The sequence below is a fragment of the Plecotus auritus genome (genome assembly GCF_963455305.1).
Source record: "Plecotus auritus genome assembly, chromosome: X".
Taxonomy (NCBI): domain Eukaryota; kingdom Metazoa; phylum Chordata; class Mammalia; order Chiroptera; family Vespertilionidae; genus Plecotus; species Plecotus auritus.
In genome coordinates, this window is record NC_137784.1 from 48,882,294 (window position 1) to 48,900,571 (window position 18,278).

At 44.0% G+C, this 18,278-nt stretch overlaps 1 protein-coding gene across 3 annotated transcripts in view; it reads right to left on the reverse strand.

Annotated features, from left to right (window-relative positions):
• Positions 1 to 530: 530 nt before the first annotated feature.
• Positions 531 to 18,278, reverse strand: part of SLC16A2 (solute carrier family 16 member 2) — a 189,491-nt gene continuing 171,743 nt past the window's right edge. The window contains exons 2-6 of one of the 3 annotated variants that reach the window (XM_080652632.1): positions 12,559 to 12,703; positions 8,947 to 9,397; positions 7,852 to 7,995; positions 4,512 to 4,740; positions 531 to 2,987 (exon numbers count right to left, since the gene is read on the reverse strand). In XM_080652632.1, the coding sequence (XP_080508758.1) occupies positions 2,767 to 2,987; positions 4,512 to 4,740; positions 7,852 to 7,995; positions 8,947 to 9,397; positions 12,559 to 12,703 (1,190 nt within the window). In that variant the 3' untranslated portion in view covers positions 531 to 2,766. Of the gene's footprint in view, positions 2,988 to 4,139; positions 4,173 to 4,511; positions 4,741 to 7,851; positions 7,996 to 8,946; positions 9,398 to 12,558; positions 12,704 to 18,278 lie in introns of those variants that run through there. The other 2 variants (XM_080652631.1, XM_080652630.1) reach the window with 2 other exon arrangements.

Genomic DNA, 18,278 nt, shown 5'->3' on the forward strand with positions numbered 1-18,278 from the left:
GTCCTCACTTCTATTTAATGCAGAGAATAGACCTGGGAGACTTGAAGTTTACTCCCAGCTTTGTCACATTGTATGTCATTTCTGCTTCACAGTCAATGTCTCTGTTGCTGCCTGGCTGTGTAATCCAGGTATACCAGTCCCTTCCAGTTCACCCAGCAGCAATAAGGGAGAGGAAAGGGGTCTTGAAATGGATTATTTGTAGGTTTTTGCTAATTTTCAACATTGCATATTTATAAGAAGGTGGTGGCTTTGGCAGGGCCTCTACTCCAACTCAGCCACTCACCATGTTTTCATTTTGTGAAGTAACCACTTTTCCACTTCAGAGCTCCCTTAAAGATCCAATCCTGAACAGTCCACCCTACTTCAAACCCCTATGGATCTCACAGAGAGTATAGACCCTGGCATAAATTTGATTTGAAATGAGATTTCAGTTCTGAAACCAAACTTCCTGCTGTTAGCCACCTTAAAACCATTTCACCCTTATAGGCAACTTACATACCAAAGTTAGATTTTTAGTTGTTTATTTTGTTCCAAACCTTTTGAGGATTTAATGTTCCAGGTCTCAAGCTCCCAAATTTTGTCCATTCTCCTAGACTTGACTACGGATTCATCCTACCCTAAACATTAATACTATGCTGCTTTCACCAACCAACATTCTCTCCATAAGCACACAAGCCCACACCTGCACGTGCACATGTGTGGAAGAATTGACACCCTACCATGTTATGTGACACCTGATAAGGTAGATTTTGGACCTGTGAATGACTTTCCTTCATCTGGAGAGAAGTGAATGGTAGCCAGATTTTTAAGAGCTAGTCACACCAGGTGCAACAAAGGAGGCCTTGTAGAACTTCCCACAAGTGATTTGGTGTTGGGAGGGGCAGGAGGAATGGAAGCATGGACTTTGTTGATCCAACATTTTCAATGGTCTCTCCTGGGAATTACAAGGCTCCTCCTGTTCCACTGCTGTTTGAACTGATAGGATAGTAATTAAGCCCCTTTCCACCCACAGAGCCAAGAACCCAGTGTGTTTTCCTTTGAGTAATTGATAAGAGCTGAACTGGGACCAGTGGAAGGGGATCAAGACTTTAGCCTTCATTGAGGCCATCAGAAACCAACAATGCCCCAGCTGCCTATTTGTAACGTAAAAACTCATGGGTAGGTGTCACTGTCTTCTTTGGAGTCCCCAAACAGCAATCTCATCCTCCTGGCCCTGGCTTGAGGTGGCAAGTTACTATTAGCTCCAAGTGACAGTCAAAGATGCCTCGAAAGAAGATGAGAAAATATTTAGGTAATAGGAATACAACAGACCAAGGCCCAGAATAGGGAGAAAGGGATGCAAAGAGGCTGAGTGAGGAGAAAGGTTGAGCTCCTAATGAGGTGAGTTGTGAATGCTCCTCAGCAAAATTGTTGCCCAGAGTCTGGGTATAGGGAATCAACTGGCACCTATTTTAGAGGGGTGAAGGTAGTCCAGAGTCTACCTTTCCTAGCAACTTTAATGCCCACTAATCAGAGTGGCCCAGTATGCACAGCATGAGGGACACATTGGTTGGTAAGGGCTAGCAAGGTTTCAATTTATTAAAGGAAACTGTCCAACCCTTTGTGTAGCTGCTGCCTCTACCTTTTGGGGATCCAGGTTAGGAACTGGATTTTTCCTAAAACAGTCCCTTCCCTGGCCTAGCCCAGGTGGAAATATAGACCTGTCATGAATAATGATAGAAGAGTTGGTACTTCAGGAGGTTAAGTTGCCTCTCCCCATACTGTGCCATCTCCCTGTCATCAGTCCTCCTCTGACTGCTGAGAGGAAAGAGATTGCTTCACATTTTGACAGATACAAGGATGGGGAGCTTGGGAGGGCCTGCAGGTTAAGCATTGGCCTGGGAAATCTATAAAAATCAGTGATGTTGTTTAAGGCCCCTTCCCTATTAATATGTGATATTCTTCCAGTCTATGATTATAGCAGCTTGACCCAAAAGGTGAGTTGTGGCTCAGCCTGTGATGAGTGTGACTGATGCTACTATTAGGGAGGAGCTAGACCAAGGTAAGGCTGATTGGCTCAAGCTCTGGGTCCCTCCTTTCTTTAAGCACCTGTGTGTCTATGACAGTCATAAAAAGAAATAGAGAAGAAAGAAAAAGGAGGAGGAAATATAGGGGAAAGAAGGAGAAAGGGAAGAAGGAATCAGACTGTTAACCAACCAGATGATGGGGAGACACACTTATAAACTAACAGCACCCACAGTTCTTGGGAAGTCATAGACTCTGAGGCTAAATAAGGCTCATTGTTCCATTTTACTCTCTGCCCTTCCTCCAGTCCCTTTCACCAGCAGCTTCTAAGGTCAGATGGCAAGAAGCTCCTCAGCACACAGAGGTTTGGGTCTTCCCACCAGGCTCCTGGGGATACAATAGCACCTTTTACAGTTGCTTCTAGTGGATGACTAACAGGCTTGGGCCAAGAGGTCCCATGCTCCCCATTCCCCAAGTGTTAGAAGATATAGGGAGAGGTTCCAAAATCCAGGGGATAATCCCAAGCTTTCCTAGATCATTGAAAGAGAAGAACCCTGGCAAATTTAAAGGCATTCATGAAGAGAATTTGATTAATGAGTTTGGAACACCTGGAGCTTTAGCTCCAAAGGGATGGTCAGGTGGCTGAAATGCCGTGTGCAGCGGTTTGGGAACAAGTGTGCTGGTGGCAAAAATGTAAATGCTGAGCAGGGTGGGGTGAAGGAAAGGGGTTGGAGAGGAGCACACAATCACAAGGAAGAGGCATTAGATTGGTTCCTCAGGGGTGGGGGAGCCTGGCAGCAGCTCCCTACTGGGGTCTGGGTCAGGGGCCAACATCTTGTCCTTGCTGGAATCCCTTTGCTCTTCCTTGAACATCCTTTGATGCATCAGAGGGACAAAGAAGAGGATTACAGCTCCAATTATTGGGGGCACACCAGCAAAGTAGAAGGCCACATGGTAGTCCCCAAAACAGTTTCGGAGGAGGCCTGAAACAGTTAAGAGAGAAAAATCAAGATCAGCTTTGCCCTACTGCCCAAAGGTGTTCTCTATCTCTTCTAGACGCCATCACGATACCTATCCAGAGAATTTTGACCTGAACTACCTTGACCCAAGGGATACTTCTACTTGTAAGAAATTAACCTCTATTACAAAAGCAGGTGACTCCTCTTAGGTACTGGAGCTGCAGGTCCTTGAGACTAAGGCTCATTATGAAAGAAGCTAATGAAACGTATCTTAAAGTTCTCCATATGTAACTTTCATGAAGCTACAGCTAACTTCTAGTCACTCCTAGGTATGGAGTTAATTTAAAAGAGGAAAGCTAATTTAAAAGAACTCCACAGAATATGGTCAAGCCTTGTCTTGATTTACAGTGATATAACCTCCCATCCCCAACTTGGGCTAGAGTGTCCTTGTGGAACAAGTCAGCCAAGTTCCTATTTGTCCTTTCTCTTAAGTTTCCTTTTGCCCAAAGAGGAAACTCTATGTGTATCCTTCCTTCAAGTTGCATATATGATTGGTCCCTCTGGGTTCCTCTAAGTTATGAATACTATGGATGTGTTTGGCATGGGATGCTAGGGCCTCTTCTGCTCACCTTCAGAAGCTAATGTGAGCCACCACATAGGAGGAATGAGCCCAGAAACACTACTGGGATCAGGGGCTGGGTAGAGGCTTCCCTCGCCCAGTGGGCAGTATGGTTGTGGCACAAAGGCCTGAGTGGAAGTTTTGCCACTGTTACACAGCATGACCAGTGACCTTAAGATATCTTGCACAGAATTTGTATTCAAGGAATATTTTTTGAGTTAGCCCAGTTGGCCAGCCTAGGAAAAACTAGCCCATTAATTAATGTTTTCCATAAATCTGAAAGAAAGGAAATAAAGTTCTTTTTCCATTGGTTTTCCTTGTTTCCTATGTTTCCTTAGGTACCAACAATGCCATTCTTAGAGAGTGGAGAAACTGGGAGTTATGAAAGATAGAAAGCCAATACTTTGCTTGCTACTTTCTGGAAGTGACCCTCACTAGCCCAGTCCTGGGATGCTACCTTAATCAAATATCTTCTATAGGCTCAGTTCAGAAGTCAGTAGAGAAGGAGAGGGGTGTCTTTAAGTCTTGATAAAAACAGGGCCCACCTTCTCTTTTCTTCCTGCCTAGCTACCTTGCAAATAATTACTTGCCTGTGAAGAAAAAGGAGGATACTAGATCAATAGAATGGTCAAGAAGGCCAAACCCATTTCTCTCTCTACCCTCTTGGAAACATGCATGCTATCTACAATATAACTCCACTGAAACAGATATACAACCATGAAAAGCTTATTACCCAAAATGAATTAATGCACATATACTGTACTTAGTCTCTTTCACCAATAGTGGTATGGGGTTTCATGCACTCTGACAAGGCTGCTAAAACAGAGACTAAGAGGAAGGGGTACTTTAAGTAGAAGTATTCAGGAAAGCGAGGACCCAGGGAAGACAGGCCTCCCCCATTCATACCCTCCTTGTAATATCAGCCTCACCTGCAATGGGGGGCCCAGCAATCATTGGCAGGGCCATCATGCCCAGGAGGTAGCCAATGGCCTGCGAGGCCTGCATTGGGCCCACCAGTTCAAATGCAATGGGGGCCATGATGGTGATGAAGAAGCCATCGCAAAGGCCCAGGAAGAGGCAGACAACGATGAGGCCTCCGAAGCCCCTGCACAGGGGAATCATCATGGACATCAGGCCCAAGAGCAGGAAGGAGATGACCTAGAGGAGCAAGGGCCTGAGATCGGTCATGTTATGCTTGCCAGTTAAGACCACATAGCAAATCACACCTTTTTCATAGCTTCATTCCTACCATTTATAAAATGGGGCAGCAGGGTGTCAACAGAGAGAGCAGTTGGACTAAATAGTTACTTATGCCCTTTCTAAGTCCTACATTAAAATATTCAAAGTTTTTAAGAGAGCTCCTATTTAACTGCAAGTCTATGTTGTTGCTGTCAATATGGTTGCTAGGTTCATCAGTTGGTTTTTAGAGAGGATAAGAAATGTACTGGCCATGCCACCTGAGGAAATCTCTTGGTTGGGGGACTTTAGAACTTTTCCCAGACTGTTTTTGAAATATTTAGGCAGAATCTAGGAATAAGAAACCCAGCTTCTTCTCTAGTAGATTCATGAACAACTGTAAGATAAAACTAGACCTACCTATCAATATACAAGCCATAATGGTTGGCAATTAAGAGTAAGTACCATTATATAACACAAAGGACCCAATTAACTGATTTTATTCTCCTTTAATTACTATCTATTATATCTAGCTGCCTCTTAACATCCTCAATAAGGCACTGCCAAACAAGGTTTGGAAATTAAAAATATTGGAACTGAGAATCAGCCCCCAACAATTGGCTCAAAGTGAGGCTGATCTTCAGGTTGTCAGCATTTGCTTTCCAATAGACTGTCCAGGGACTTGACACCAGACACATGTACCAGTCTTCTCCAAAAGTAGGAACCACAAGGTCTAGTGGATGGCACTTCAGAACACTTGAAGCTATGTATACACTCCTTTCCTCTCCCAGTCCAGTACCCAGGTAGAAAGAAGGGGAGCAAAATCCTGTGATGGAGTATCTTGAGTAACTCAAGAGAAAGAAGTTTATATATTGTCTTGTGCTCTTAACCTGAGACAACAGCAGGATGAGTTTGGACAAGTCACTTACCCTCTCCGGGCCTCATTTATGAAATGGGGGAGTTGATTGTTTCAGCTACAATGCTCTAAAATTGTTTGATATTACTCTAAGTCAGTAGTTCTCAACCTTTCTAATGCCACAACCCTTTAATACAGTTCCTCATGTTGTGGTGACCCCCAACCATAAAATTATTTTTGTTGCTACTTCATAACTGTAATTTTGCTACTGTTATGAATCATAGTGTAAATATCTGTGTTTTCCGATGGTCTTAGGCTCTACAGCAGCGGTTCATGTTGAGAACCGCTAGCAGGGTCGCCTAAGACCATCGGAAAACACAGATATTTACACTACGATTCATAACAGTAGCAAAATTACAGTTATGAAGTAGCAACAAAAATAATTTTATGGTTGGGGGTCACCACAACATGAGGAACTGTATTAAAGGGTTGAGGCATTAGAAAGGTTGAGAACCACTGCTCTAAGTGATAAGGTGGGTCAAGTAAGAGTGGAAAGGGAGAGAGAGAGAGGTGGGAAGATAGAGGAAGTGGTCAGCAGAAGCACTGGCCCTAAGCCTAGTTCTGCTTCTGACTATCTAATGCCTCTGCCTCCATTGGAACTCCATCTGCACAATAGAAAGCAAAAGCTGCTCAGACCCTACCTCTCTCCTAGGGACTGTGGTGACAACTGAGCTATATTGGCTAGGCAAGGCTATTTACTGCCTCTCATCAAGGTAAAGTCTAGGCCCAGTGCTAGTTTACCCTGATTTTCACTAACCTTTGGCACCTTGGAGCTGCTGATACTTATAGGAAAGACATGCAGGGGTGTCATGTAGAAGAGGCTGGAAAAGCCACACATAGTAACATGTAAAAATATACCCAGGTAAGTCACTTGCTGATATTTGCACAGGAATTCAAAATTTCATAACTGGCTTATCTTAATTATAGGCTTTTGGTTTGACCTTGGTCAAGTTTTTTATCAACTCTGGGACTTGATTTTGCCTTCCATCACTTAAAGTGGAATATGAAAAGGGCATAACATAGGAGTTCAGCTCTGCCACTACTGTCTAAGTCTTTTCCTCAGTTTCTCCACCAGTATGAGAGATTGGACTGGATGAATCATAAGGCACCCCTAGCTCTGACAAAGCATATTAACCAGTTCTGGCAAACATAACACAGAGTTAAATACAACAGGAAACCTTGTCCAGGACATCTAATGGTATTTAGGAAAAGACTTGGGTATGTCAGAAGACAAAGAAATCCCTGCTGTGAATGTAATTAGGGCCCTTTGAAAATGATTTTAGGGCTTCCTCAGGAGAGTCAGAACTCGACCACTTCCTGATGGTGATAACATGTGTTTTGGGATTGCCATCACCCCTCCACAAGGTTTCACACTTAGGCACCTTCTAGTAAACCCAGCTACAGGATCAAAAAGCATGAACTACATCATAAAGGCAATATTGCTATAGACAAAGATAGACAGCTTGAGCAGTAGTCTGTATTCCAACCAGACCAGAGCCCAGTTCGCACAGAATGTGGCCTCTTGAACATCCATGAGGCTACATGCCACAATATGGGGCTATTTGTGTCACTGTCAGAAGGATTAAAAATTTGCATGACTGTAACATTTTTTTGACTTCTCAAAGCTGGGTCACACCTAGATTTTTTTTAAATCCTCACCTGTGAGGTGAGATAGGAAAAACAATAATTATTCTCATTGCACAAATGAAGAAAGTGAGGCTTGGAGAAGGGGAGTGATCTAGCCTAGTCTGGTACTTTTTTTGTGTGTCAATCAAGAGGATGGCATTTAGGCCCTGGCTGGGTAGCTCAGTTGGTTACAGCATCGTCCTGATACACCAAGGTCGCGGGTTCAATCCCCAGTCAGGGCACATATAAGAATCAACCAATGAATAAATAAGTGGAATAACAAATCTCTCTATCTCTTTTCCTCTCTCTCTAAAAGTCAATCAATAAATAAAAAAAGAGGGATGACATTTCACAGCTAGGGCTTGGTGCCAAGTATCTCTGGAAGTATAAGAGGTGATAGGCCTGTGCCTAACCTAGAGGAGAGAGATATTGGGCCTAGAGCCTAGAGGAGAGAGACACAGATGCCCAAGATTCTCCAAGAGAGTGTAGGGATAGCCTAATATCTGTGGCAAAGTGTTATTCCCCATAATGGATAGGGTGGCCACACTCACCTGCAAGTAGATCTTCTTAAGTCCAGGAATGGAGTCACTGACACGGCCTGATACAAGGCGCCCGAGGCCTGAGGTAGCTCCAATACACACCAAAAGCACCCAGGTCTGCTTGATTTCCAAGAACTCCTCTTCCACATACTTCATCTGAAAAGCATATCACAGACCCCCCAGGACAGGAGAAAGAAGAGGAGCTGACTGATTAACTGTTGGCATATCCAGAACCCTCAACTGCTTACTTGTCTGGACCATGGCAAGAACTTCCTTCTAGCCCCAGCTCTGGAGCAAATTCCTTGGCTGCTTCTAAGAGCTTAAAAGACTTCATATCCCCTGGCTCTCTAGATTCTGGGCTTTTTGAACAATAGCTGAGGGGAGTGGGTATCTCCAAGTCCTAGAAGGACAGAATACAGCCTTAACAACTGAGAAAATCAGTGGTTCTTCTACAACCTCCCCATTCCCTGACTCAGAACTGACAGACCGGGTAAACAGTAGGTCACCAGGGGAGAAAGATCCACCAACTTTCAAGTAACACTTCTAAAAGTGTGTTTTAAGAAACATGAGGTCTATGGAAGATAACTGGGCTACAAGTGACAGTTCTCTGACATATAAGTTGGGTGGATGCTGGTTAAACAAAGCTGAAGGATTTATTTACTGCTGGTATTTTTGGTGCCCTTAAAAGATTGCTATAAAATACAAAGCTGAAGAGATCTCATATATGTTATTCCTTAACAAAATTATTTGACCACAAAGACCAGCATTCCATAGAACACACTTTTAGAAAATCCTATCCTTGAGTCATCTGGGCCAGTCTCCTGAATTCTAGTGATGCTTATCTTTTCCTGAAAATCTATCTCAACTTATCTGTGGGAGAAACCACAGGCATGGACCTTCCCCTAAGGAATTCCCCCATTTTCCCATTGAGATCTTCCCTCAACCCTCTTTTCCACTCTGAGTCTCTCCAACTACTGTTTGTCTTTTTTCCCCAAAGGTCTCAGTTCTTCCCTTTCAATGTCCTTCACCCCTACCCTCTGCACTTCAGGCAGGTTAAGGGCAGATTCTTGGGACAAAATAGGGCGGGTCCACCCTGGTATTCCTCACCAGGTGTACATAGGGAACGAAGTAGCCAAGGGCAGCAGCAGCAATCCCAAAGGCCCAGATGCGGTAGGTACGTTGGCGGAACACTCTCATGTTGAAGTACTTCCTGAGTTGAGCCAGAAAGCATTGGCACAGGGTGTGGACACCTCTCTTGCTTGGGGTGTCTTGAGAGCTGGGCAGGAGGGGCCGGTAGGTGAGGGAAAGCAGTGTAAGAATAAACATGAAGGTACTCAGCACCTGGAAGGTTTGGGCAAGCTTTATCTTAGCCCCCAGCATTTTGATGAGAAGGGGGAAGGATATGGAGAAGATGCTACTCCCAGCAGACACTACACCATTGGCCAGACCCAGGCGACGTTGGAAGTAGTGGCCCAGGATGACGAGAGATGGCTGAAAGGCGAAGGAACAGCCACAACCAAAGAGAATCCCATAGGTGAAGTAACGCAGGCTTAGTGAGCTGTGGGAGAAACACCAAGAGCTATCCTCAGTAGCCTGACCAGCAAATCCACCTTCACCCTCCTGACACCTGCATGCCCCCACCATTAACCCACAACCCCACTTAACACTGACCCTCAGAACAGACAAAGGACAGGACTTTCTGGTCCTCATTTTGCAGGTGGGGAGACAGACATTCAGAGAAGTAAAGTAATTTACCCAAAGTAGCATAATGGGGTCAGAAAAGCTTGGACTTGACTCCAGGTCTGTGTGATTCTATTTTCAGTCATAGCACCCAATCAAAGATGATTGTTCAAAACAAAGTCAGAACCAGCCTATGCAAAGGCTGGATGATGGGGCTACAAGGAATGTCAGTGACTTAAAACAGTTTTACCTACTGCTCACCTAGACAGCGTGGTAGGCTGGTAGCCAAAGCTTTATCCAAAGTAACAACAAAGGTCTGTAAGTACCCAAGATCCTGGAAGGTTGAGACCCTCCATAGGACTCTTCAGTGTCTTTCTCCATGCTCAGAGCCCTTAATATTACAGAGAATAGCTGGTGGCCTCCTGAGAGACAGCCCATCCCCAACCATGCCCAAAGTCTGAATATCCCAAGACCCTTTACTCCAGGCCCTAGATGATCTGCATGGAGATCCTGAGGTAAAAAAGTCCCTTTAATTTTCAGAGCCTGGCTCCTGTTTCTAGACATAGTATGGATTAGCTTCCCAGAGTAGCCTGGCTGCTTGATGGGAAATGGAGCCTCAAAAAAGTTATGGGTCTCACAAAGTAAGACACGTTCTGACTTAAAATTCTTAAGCCCTGTGATGGTCATAAGCCTCTGTCAGCAGGGAAAAGGCCATGTGAAGTTTAGCTTGGCCAGCTATCTGCACCCCCGTCTCCCCAAATATTGGCACAACCTAGTGAGGAATCCTGTCAGTTTTTTTAACCTCCACATATTGTACAATAGTTTTTATTGACAATTTAATTACCTAATATGGTATTCTCCATGGTCAGGCAGTTCCTCCCCATGGATGTCAATCCTTATACTAAAGGACTGTGCCTATGTTGTAGAGATGATGTGGTGTTAGCATGCATGATTCCAACCACAGCTATTATTACCAATGCTTTCCATCTGTTTGCATTCACCAGATATGAACAAGGGCTTTGATTTCAAAAGGGTTGCCTCCACTTGGAATACATAGCTAAGCCAACTGCTTCTCTTTTGTCGTATTCCTTCAGTCCTGCTTCCATGAGATTCTAGGGACTCATTGGGATGGTCTGGGCCAGGGGTCTTGTCTAAGGGACAGGAGTTAGACCTTCAGAGTGAAGGACAATGGGGGCAAAGCATGAGGTTCAGTCCAGAATGCTATGTAATAGATCTATTTCTAGCTGTGCCCAAGGCAGGAGGCCCTAAATAAGCTTGCCAAGTCCTCCACAGCCCTGCCTACATTCCTTTCCACCTCACACCATCCAAAAGAACTCAGAGCCCTAATTCAGACAACAGGAAGAATGACTTGGAGCCCTAGCCACAAACAGAACCATTTTTCCACTGGATATGAAGCCATTCAGAATATTTCTTGGCTATGAAGATGTTCTTACAGAAAAGGCAAAGGACTTGGGGGAGGGGCTTAGGGGCTGGAGAACAGAATGCCTACTCCAATGTGCCTAAAGAAGAGTGCCAGAAGAAAACACATCTGAGCTCCTTCCCCTTCTGTAACAGCTTATGTGAATTGGAAGAGAAATGGGATCCGTATGTTGCTAATTTGTTTACACTTTGCTATGCTCAGCCTTAAAAAAGAGGCCTCTGTTGTGTAGTGCTGAGACTGGAGCTGCTTCTGAGGCCTCAGCTCTTCCTCACCAGGAGCCAGACACCAGCTTGTTGAGGGCAAATGAGGCCAACCACTAGAGCGGTTCCAAAAGGGCTTGGAGCTGCCTCTCTGGGAGGTATGAGCAGGTTCCAGGTAGGACATGATTTTCCCCTCTGTCTGAACTAGATGGGATGGAGCTAAGAAACCATTGCAGGACAGATCCAAGCTCTGCTGCAGGGTAGGCTGGACAGCCAGAAATGCTTAAGTCATTAAGCTGGCTCATCCTCAAAGGGCCCAATTGTGGCAGAACAGGATTATCATTCTTTGATGTGAGTGGAACCCTAGGCCTAGAGAACATAACCATGATCCTACTCTGGGGAGCCAAGCTCAGAAAGCAAATCTTTAAGTTAACTGTATCTTTAGGACAGCATCTTCCTACACAAGCTCAGCAGATTGCAAGTAGGAGGTACCATAACTTCCAAAGTGGCTTTGGCAGAAAGTTGATGAAATTCTTTAGGAATCCCATATTTCTCAGTCTGTGGTGGAGGGTTTTCACTTCTCCTCTCAACTACAGATATGCTTCTGCAGGGCTGGTAGAAAGGAAATAGAAAAAGAACCTGTAGCTTGCTCCTTGACTGACACTACTAAGTTCTTCCAATGGAACCAGTGGAACCAGAATTTTACTCTAACTTCGGCCTAGCTGGGTAGCTGGGTGCTGGGTTTGTACCTCAGTGGGGGATGCTGCTAAATATTCATTTTTATGCCCAAGACATGAATCTTATCTGTCCCAAACTGTCTATGCATTTGCAGCCAAAATATCTTGAAAGGGGCCAGAAATGCTAAACAGTCTTGGGCTCAACTGACCTACTTTTCAGTATATGATTCCCTCAGGAATCCTATAATGGTAGGTGTCCACGTGAGCTTTCTCTAAAAGCTCATTCACAAGAAGACTGATGAGGTCATGAGATGTGTGTTACACTGAAGAAGAATAAAATGGAAGAGCTGGAAGAGACATGAAAACACCATCTGGTCTAATCCTCTCATGTTACAGATATAGAAATTGAGGCCCAGAGAGAGGAATGGTACTCATCAATTGTTCCATAGTCATTCAGTGTCCAAAACCAGACATGGGCCCACCTGTATGAACTCCCAAACTTAGACTACTCCCACCACTTTTGAACTCTTGGGTCCTCTTTGGGGATATTCCCTATCAGTGGGCACAAGGGACCCTACCTAGATGAGTCCTATTGGACAATAAGGACCCAACATGGAAAGGACCATAGGATAGTCTGCAATGAGAAAAGTGTCCCTAATTGAAGTCTAGAGAGAAGCCAACCCTTAGGCTTGGGCAATTGTCCAGCAACTCCTAATCTTACCTGGTGAAAGAGCTGGTATGGAGGCCAATGAAAGCGATGGCAGCCCCTGCAGTTGCTGTGATTCGGCAGCCCAAACGATCAGTAAATATACTCACAATGGGAGAACAGAAGAAGATCATGCCCATTGAGAGGGCTCCTACCCATGCTGCAGAAAAAACAAGTACAAAGATACCTTAGCTTAAAATGGTACCTGGTGGTATGACTGGTATTTCAAGTCTTCTTTCCTGACCTTACACAGGGAGCATTGCATTGGCCTGCACTGCAAGCCAGCCACTCCCTAGTGGCCAGAGAGATTAGGTGATTTTCAAAGTACCTATAGCAGGGCAATGTGAGAACTAAGAGTCTAATTATAAATACACCCAGAACTTCAGAGCTGGGGCGGGGCTTAAAGATCAACTCTATGATGAAACCTAACTAGCCACCACACAGTTGTACATTTCTCAGCCTCTTTAGCAGTTTAGCATGATCATGTGACTGAATTCTGACCAATAGAATGTGGGTACAAGTTATACACACCACTTCCAGGCCTGAACCATAAAAAAGTCCCATCAAGTTTTTGCTTTCTGGTAGGCTACAACTGCAGAGTGGGTCCTTGAATAACTATGTTGAGCAAACTTCTTCCTCCCTCTCCAATATGGAATCCCTGCACTGAATGTTTCATAAGAAAAAGATAAATTTCTTGTCCTTTAAGCCGCTAAGTTTTTTTGATTATTGTAACCACTTTTTAATTTTTTTATAGAATTTATTGGGGGTGACAGTGGTTAATAAAATTTAAGTTTTAACTGTATAATCCCATAATACATCATCTGTATATTGTATTATATGTTCACTACCCCAAATCAGCTCTCCTTCCATCACGATTTATCTCCCTTTACTGTCTTCTACCTCCTGCCACCCCTCTTTCCCTTTGGTAATCACCATACTGTTGTCTGTGCCTATGAGTTTGTTTTTCTTTGTTTAATCCCGTCACCTTTTTCACCTAACCCCTTAACTCCCTCTCCTTTGACAGTGGTCAGTCTATTCCCTGTATCTATGAGTCTGTTTCTATTTTGTTTATTAGTTTATTTTGTTCATTAGACTCTACATATGAGTGAAATCATATGGTACTTGTCTTTCTCTGATTGGCTTATTTTATTTAGGATAATACTCTCCAGGTCTAACCATGCTGTCTCAAAGGATAAGCTTTCCTTCTTTTTTATGGCTAAGCGGTATTCCATTGTGTAGCTGTACCACAGCTTTTTTATCCACTCAGTTTTTAATTACCATTTGTTACAGCAGTTAAAGCAACAAAAACTAAAACAAAGATATCTCTCCACTACCATTTTACTGATAAAGAAACAGGTCCAGTAATATGAATGGACTTACCAAAGATCACACAGCAAGTTAGTGGCAGAGTTGATACCTAAACCCAACTCATTTTATTTCTAGTCCAAAGTTAATTGTGTTATTACACTGAGTGGCCAGATTATTATGATCTCTGAACGCATAATAATATGGCCACTCAGTGTATTTGTATCTCAAATGAGTACCAAAAGTCTTCTAGACTTTTGCTGGAGATCAACAACCTATTGGTCCTGAGCTTTCTATCAGCCAGTGCAAAGAGGAAAACTGATCAGGTGCACGATTCATAGTATCTTTGATATCAAATAAATGAGGTGCTTAAGAGAAGTACACTGAGTGGCCAGATTATTATGCATTCAGAGATCATAATAATCTGGCCACTCAGTGTAAATATCTTTTATTGGGTTTATCTTTCACTGGATGTGTGCAAGCAGAGGCTAGATATAAAACAAGGGATTCAAGCATTGGGGTAATATTTGGACTTTCCAACATTTTAGGCTCTTCCAGGGTTGCTAAGCCAGATCTATCACCTTTGGCACTCAGCTACTTCATTTCAGCTCCAAGAAGCATGGGCATTAATTAAGCCTTCAAGAGGTAAAGCTCATCTTGGTCACTGCAACGAAGTCCTGTGAAGATGCTAAGACTAAGGAGCATGGAAGACCACAAACATAAGACAGGTTCTGGAGCCATTCAAAGATTTCTAAGGACACTGTACAAGAGAGCCATGTAACCATCATGTTGAAATCCTTCATTGGAGCCCATGTTGGGCAACTTCCTGGCTCTGAACTTAAATAAGAAGAGTTTATTCTGTTTATAAAGACTCTTAAGTATCTGTAACAATGCTCACCAGGGAGAAAGAAATTTGTCCTTTTGCTTATATTCTTATAGCCCATTTCACCTTGATCAACCCTCAGCAAGAAAGCCCAAGGGTTTTTGTTTGTTTGAAGGCTGTTATTAAGTTCCATCTGGACCCCTTTTTTTCTAGGCTAAATAATCTTAGTGCCCTTAACTTTTCTTCTTAGCTTTAATTTCTAACTCTGTAATTACTTTCAGAACTCTCCTCTGAACACATTTCAAGTCTTTATCATCATCATAAAAAAGCACCATTGCCCTAGCTGGTTTGACTCAGTGGATAGAGCATCAGCCTGCGGACTGAAAGGTCCTGGGTTTGATTCCAGTCAAGGGCACATGCCCGGGTTGTGGGCTCAATCTCCAATAAGGGGCATGCAGGAGGCAGCCAATCAATGATTTTCTCTCATCATTGATGTTACTCTCTCTCTCTCCCCTCTCCCTTCCTCTCTGAAATCAAGAAAAATATACACTGAGTGGCCAGATTATTATGATCTCTGAACGCATAATAATCTGGCCACTCAGTGTATAACCTATATAATAAAAGGCAAATTGTCCCCTTGACCAGGAGTTCCACCAGCAGGCAGGCCAGCCAACTGCCCATGTCCCCTCCCCCTGACCAGGCTGGCTGGACCCCACCCATGCACGAATTCATGCACTGGACCTCTAATATATATATATCCTATCTAATAAAAGAGAAACATGCAAATTGACCGTATCTCCGCTATGCCCACAAGCCACACCCACCAGACAATCAGGAGCAAGTATGCAAATTAACCCAACCAAGATGGCAGCAGCCACAGAGCTGGAGCAAGCAGGAGGCTTGGGTTGCCCCCAGCGATGGAGGAAGCCAAGCTTTCTGCCCGCCCTGGCCTGCCCTGGCCTCTGCTCAAGGCTACAAAGTTCCAATTATAGAAGATAAATAAATCCCAGATACCTGCTTCCAGCCTATGTTTGTGTTGCGGGGGAGCATGGCTGGCCTGCAAACCACCATAGACCCCTCACCCAGGCTGCCCCATGCCCCAAGGGAACCCCCACCCTGATCCGGGACACCCTTCAGGGCAAACCAGCCAGCCCCCACCTGTGCACCAGGCCTCTATCCTATCTAATAAAAGAGTAATATGCAAATTGACAGTCACTCCAACACACAAGATGGCTGCCCCCATGTGGACACAAGATGGCTGCCACAAGATGGCCATCAGGGGAGGGCATTTGGGAGGGACCAGACCTGCAAGGGAGGGCAATTGGGCATGATCAAGCCTGCAGGAAAGGGCAGTTGGTGGGGACCCAGGCCTGCAGGGAAGAGCAGTTGGGGGGGGACCAGGCCTGCAGGGGAAGGCAGTTGGGGGGAACCAGGCCTGCAGGACAGGGCAGTTAGGGGTGACCAGACCTGCAGGTGAGGGCAGTTGGGGGTGATGAGGCTGGCAGGGGAGGGCAGTTAGGGGCGATGAGGCTGGCAGGGGAGGGCTGTTAGGGGTGACCAGGTCGGCAGGGGAGGGCAGTTGGGGGGGACCGGGCTGGCAGGGGAGCAGTTAGGCATCAATCAGGCTGGCAGGGCAGTGGTTAGGGGGTGATCAGGCTGGCAGGCAGAAGCGGTTAGGGGCAATCAGGAAGGCAGGCAGGTGAGCAGTTGGGAGCCAGCAGTCCTGGGTTGTGAGAAGGATGTCCCTGTTTGGAGAGGGTGCAGGCTGGGCTGAGGGACACACACCCCCATGCATGAATTTTGTGCAAGGGGCCTCTAGCATATATCCTATCTAATAAAAGAGAAACATGCAAATTGACCGTACCTCTGCTAAGCCCACAAGCCATGCCCGCCAGCCAATCAGGATCGAGTATGCAAATTAACCCACCCAAGATGACAGTTAATTTGCATATCCAGGCGCAGTGCGAAGACTGAAGACAGCGTAGAAGGAAGCCAAGTGCTGCAAGCGGGGAGGGAAGCAGGCAGGGCTGAGGAAAAGTGAGGGAAGCAGGCTGGGTGGGAAGCAGGTGAGATGGCAGAGAAGGCCGCAGGAAGCCCTATTCTTGCAGGAATCTTCCTGCAACGGGCCTCTAGTGTGTATGTGTGTGTATATATATATATAAATATATATAAATATATATAAATATAAATATATAATATATATATATATATATATATATATATATATATATATATATACACACACACACATACTAGAGTGGTCAGATTATTATGCATTCAGAGATCATAATAATCTGGCCACTCAGTGTATATATATTTAAAAAGCATCATTGAGTATCACCTGAGCAGTGCAACAGGCCAGCTTCTGGCTCTCTTCAATTGTGGAGGCTCAAGTGCTCCAGAAAAGTGCAATCTGAGCGAGATCAGAGCTAGCCCACTGTCTGTGTCTCTTACTTCAGTGCCTAAAAGCTTGTTCATATCCCCAATGGGAAAATTTGCTTTGCTGAGTTGCCATCTTGAGCCATAGCTGCCTGGTTCCCAAAGTACTGTCCTGGGACAGCAGGGAGACCTGAACTCTCATCACAAATTTACTTCTTACCTTGCAGTTTTACCTTTCATCAGCCATGGGGCTTTGCGCAAGTCACACAGCACTTCTCAAGTCTTATCATCTGTAAAATGGGGATTAAAATTCCTGATGGGCCTTCCTCAAAGATTTTTTTTAATGATCAGCACATGTAGCCATATGTATAAGAGAGCTTTGTAAATAGTAAAAATCACATCATATACAAAATTAATGCAAATGGATCACAGACTTAAATGTAATACTTAAAACTAAAAACCTTCTAAAAGAAAGTATAGGAGAAAATCTGATCTTTAGTTATGCAAAAATTTCATAGATATTTACAAAAGTAATATTTATAAAAGAAAAAATTGATACATTAGACTTCAAAATTTGAAACTTCTGCTCTTCCAAAAAACGGTTATGTAAATGAAAAGACAAGCCACAGACTGGGAAAAATATTTACAACACAAACATCTGATAAAAGACTGGTATTCAGAATCCAACTGTGAATTGACTCTCACAACTCAGTAAGAAGAAAAACAATCCAATTTAAAATGGGCAAAATATTTGAAAGGACATTACCGCGAACACACAAAGACACACAATATGAGTGGCAATTAAGCATATGAAAATATCCTCAATGTCATTAATAATTCAAGAAATGCATATTAAAATAACAATGGAATACCACCTACAACCTGCTAAAAAGGCTCTTTAAGAATAGGCAATACCTAGTACTAGTAAGGATGCAGAGGAACTGGAAATCTCATACACTGCTGATGGAAATGCAAAATGTTATACCTACTTTGGAAAACAGTTTGGCAGCTTCTTATAAAGTTAAACATACAATTGCCATATGACCCTGAAATCCCAGTCCTAGGTATTTCCCCAAAATAAACAAAAACTTTGTTCACACAAAAACCTGTACCTAGATGTTCATAGCAGCTTTTTCTTCCATAACAGCCAAACCTGGTAATAACTCAAAATATACTTTAACTTGTGAATGGATAAACAAGTGGATATACATTATTACAATGGAATATA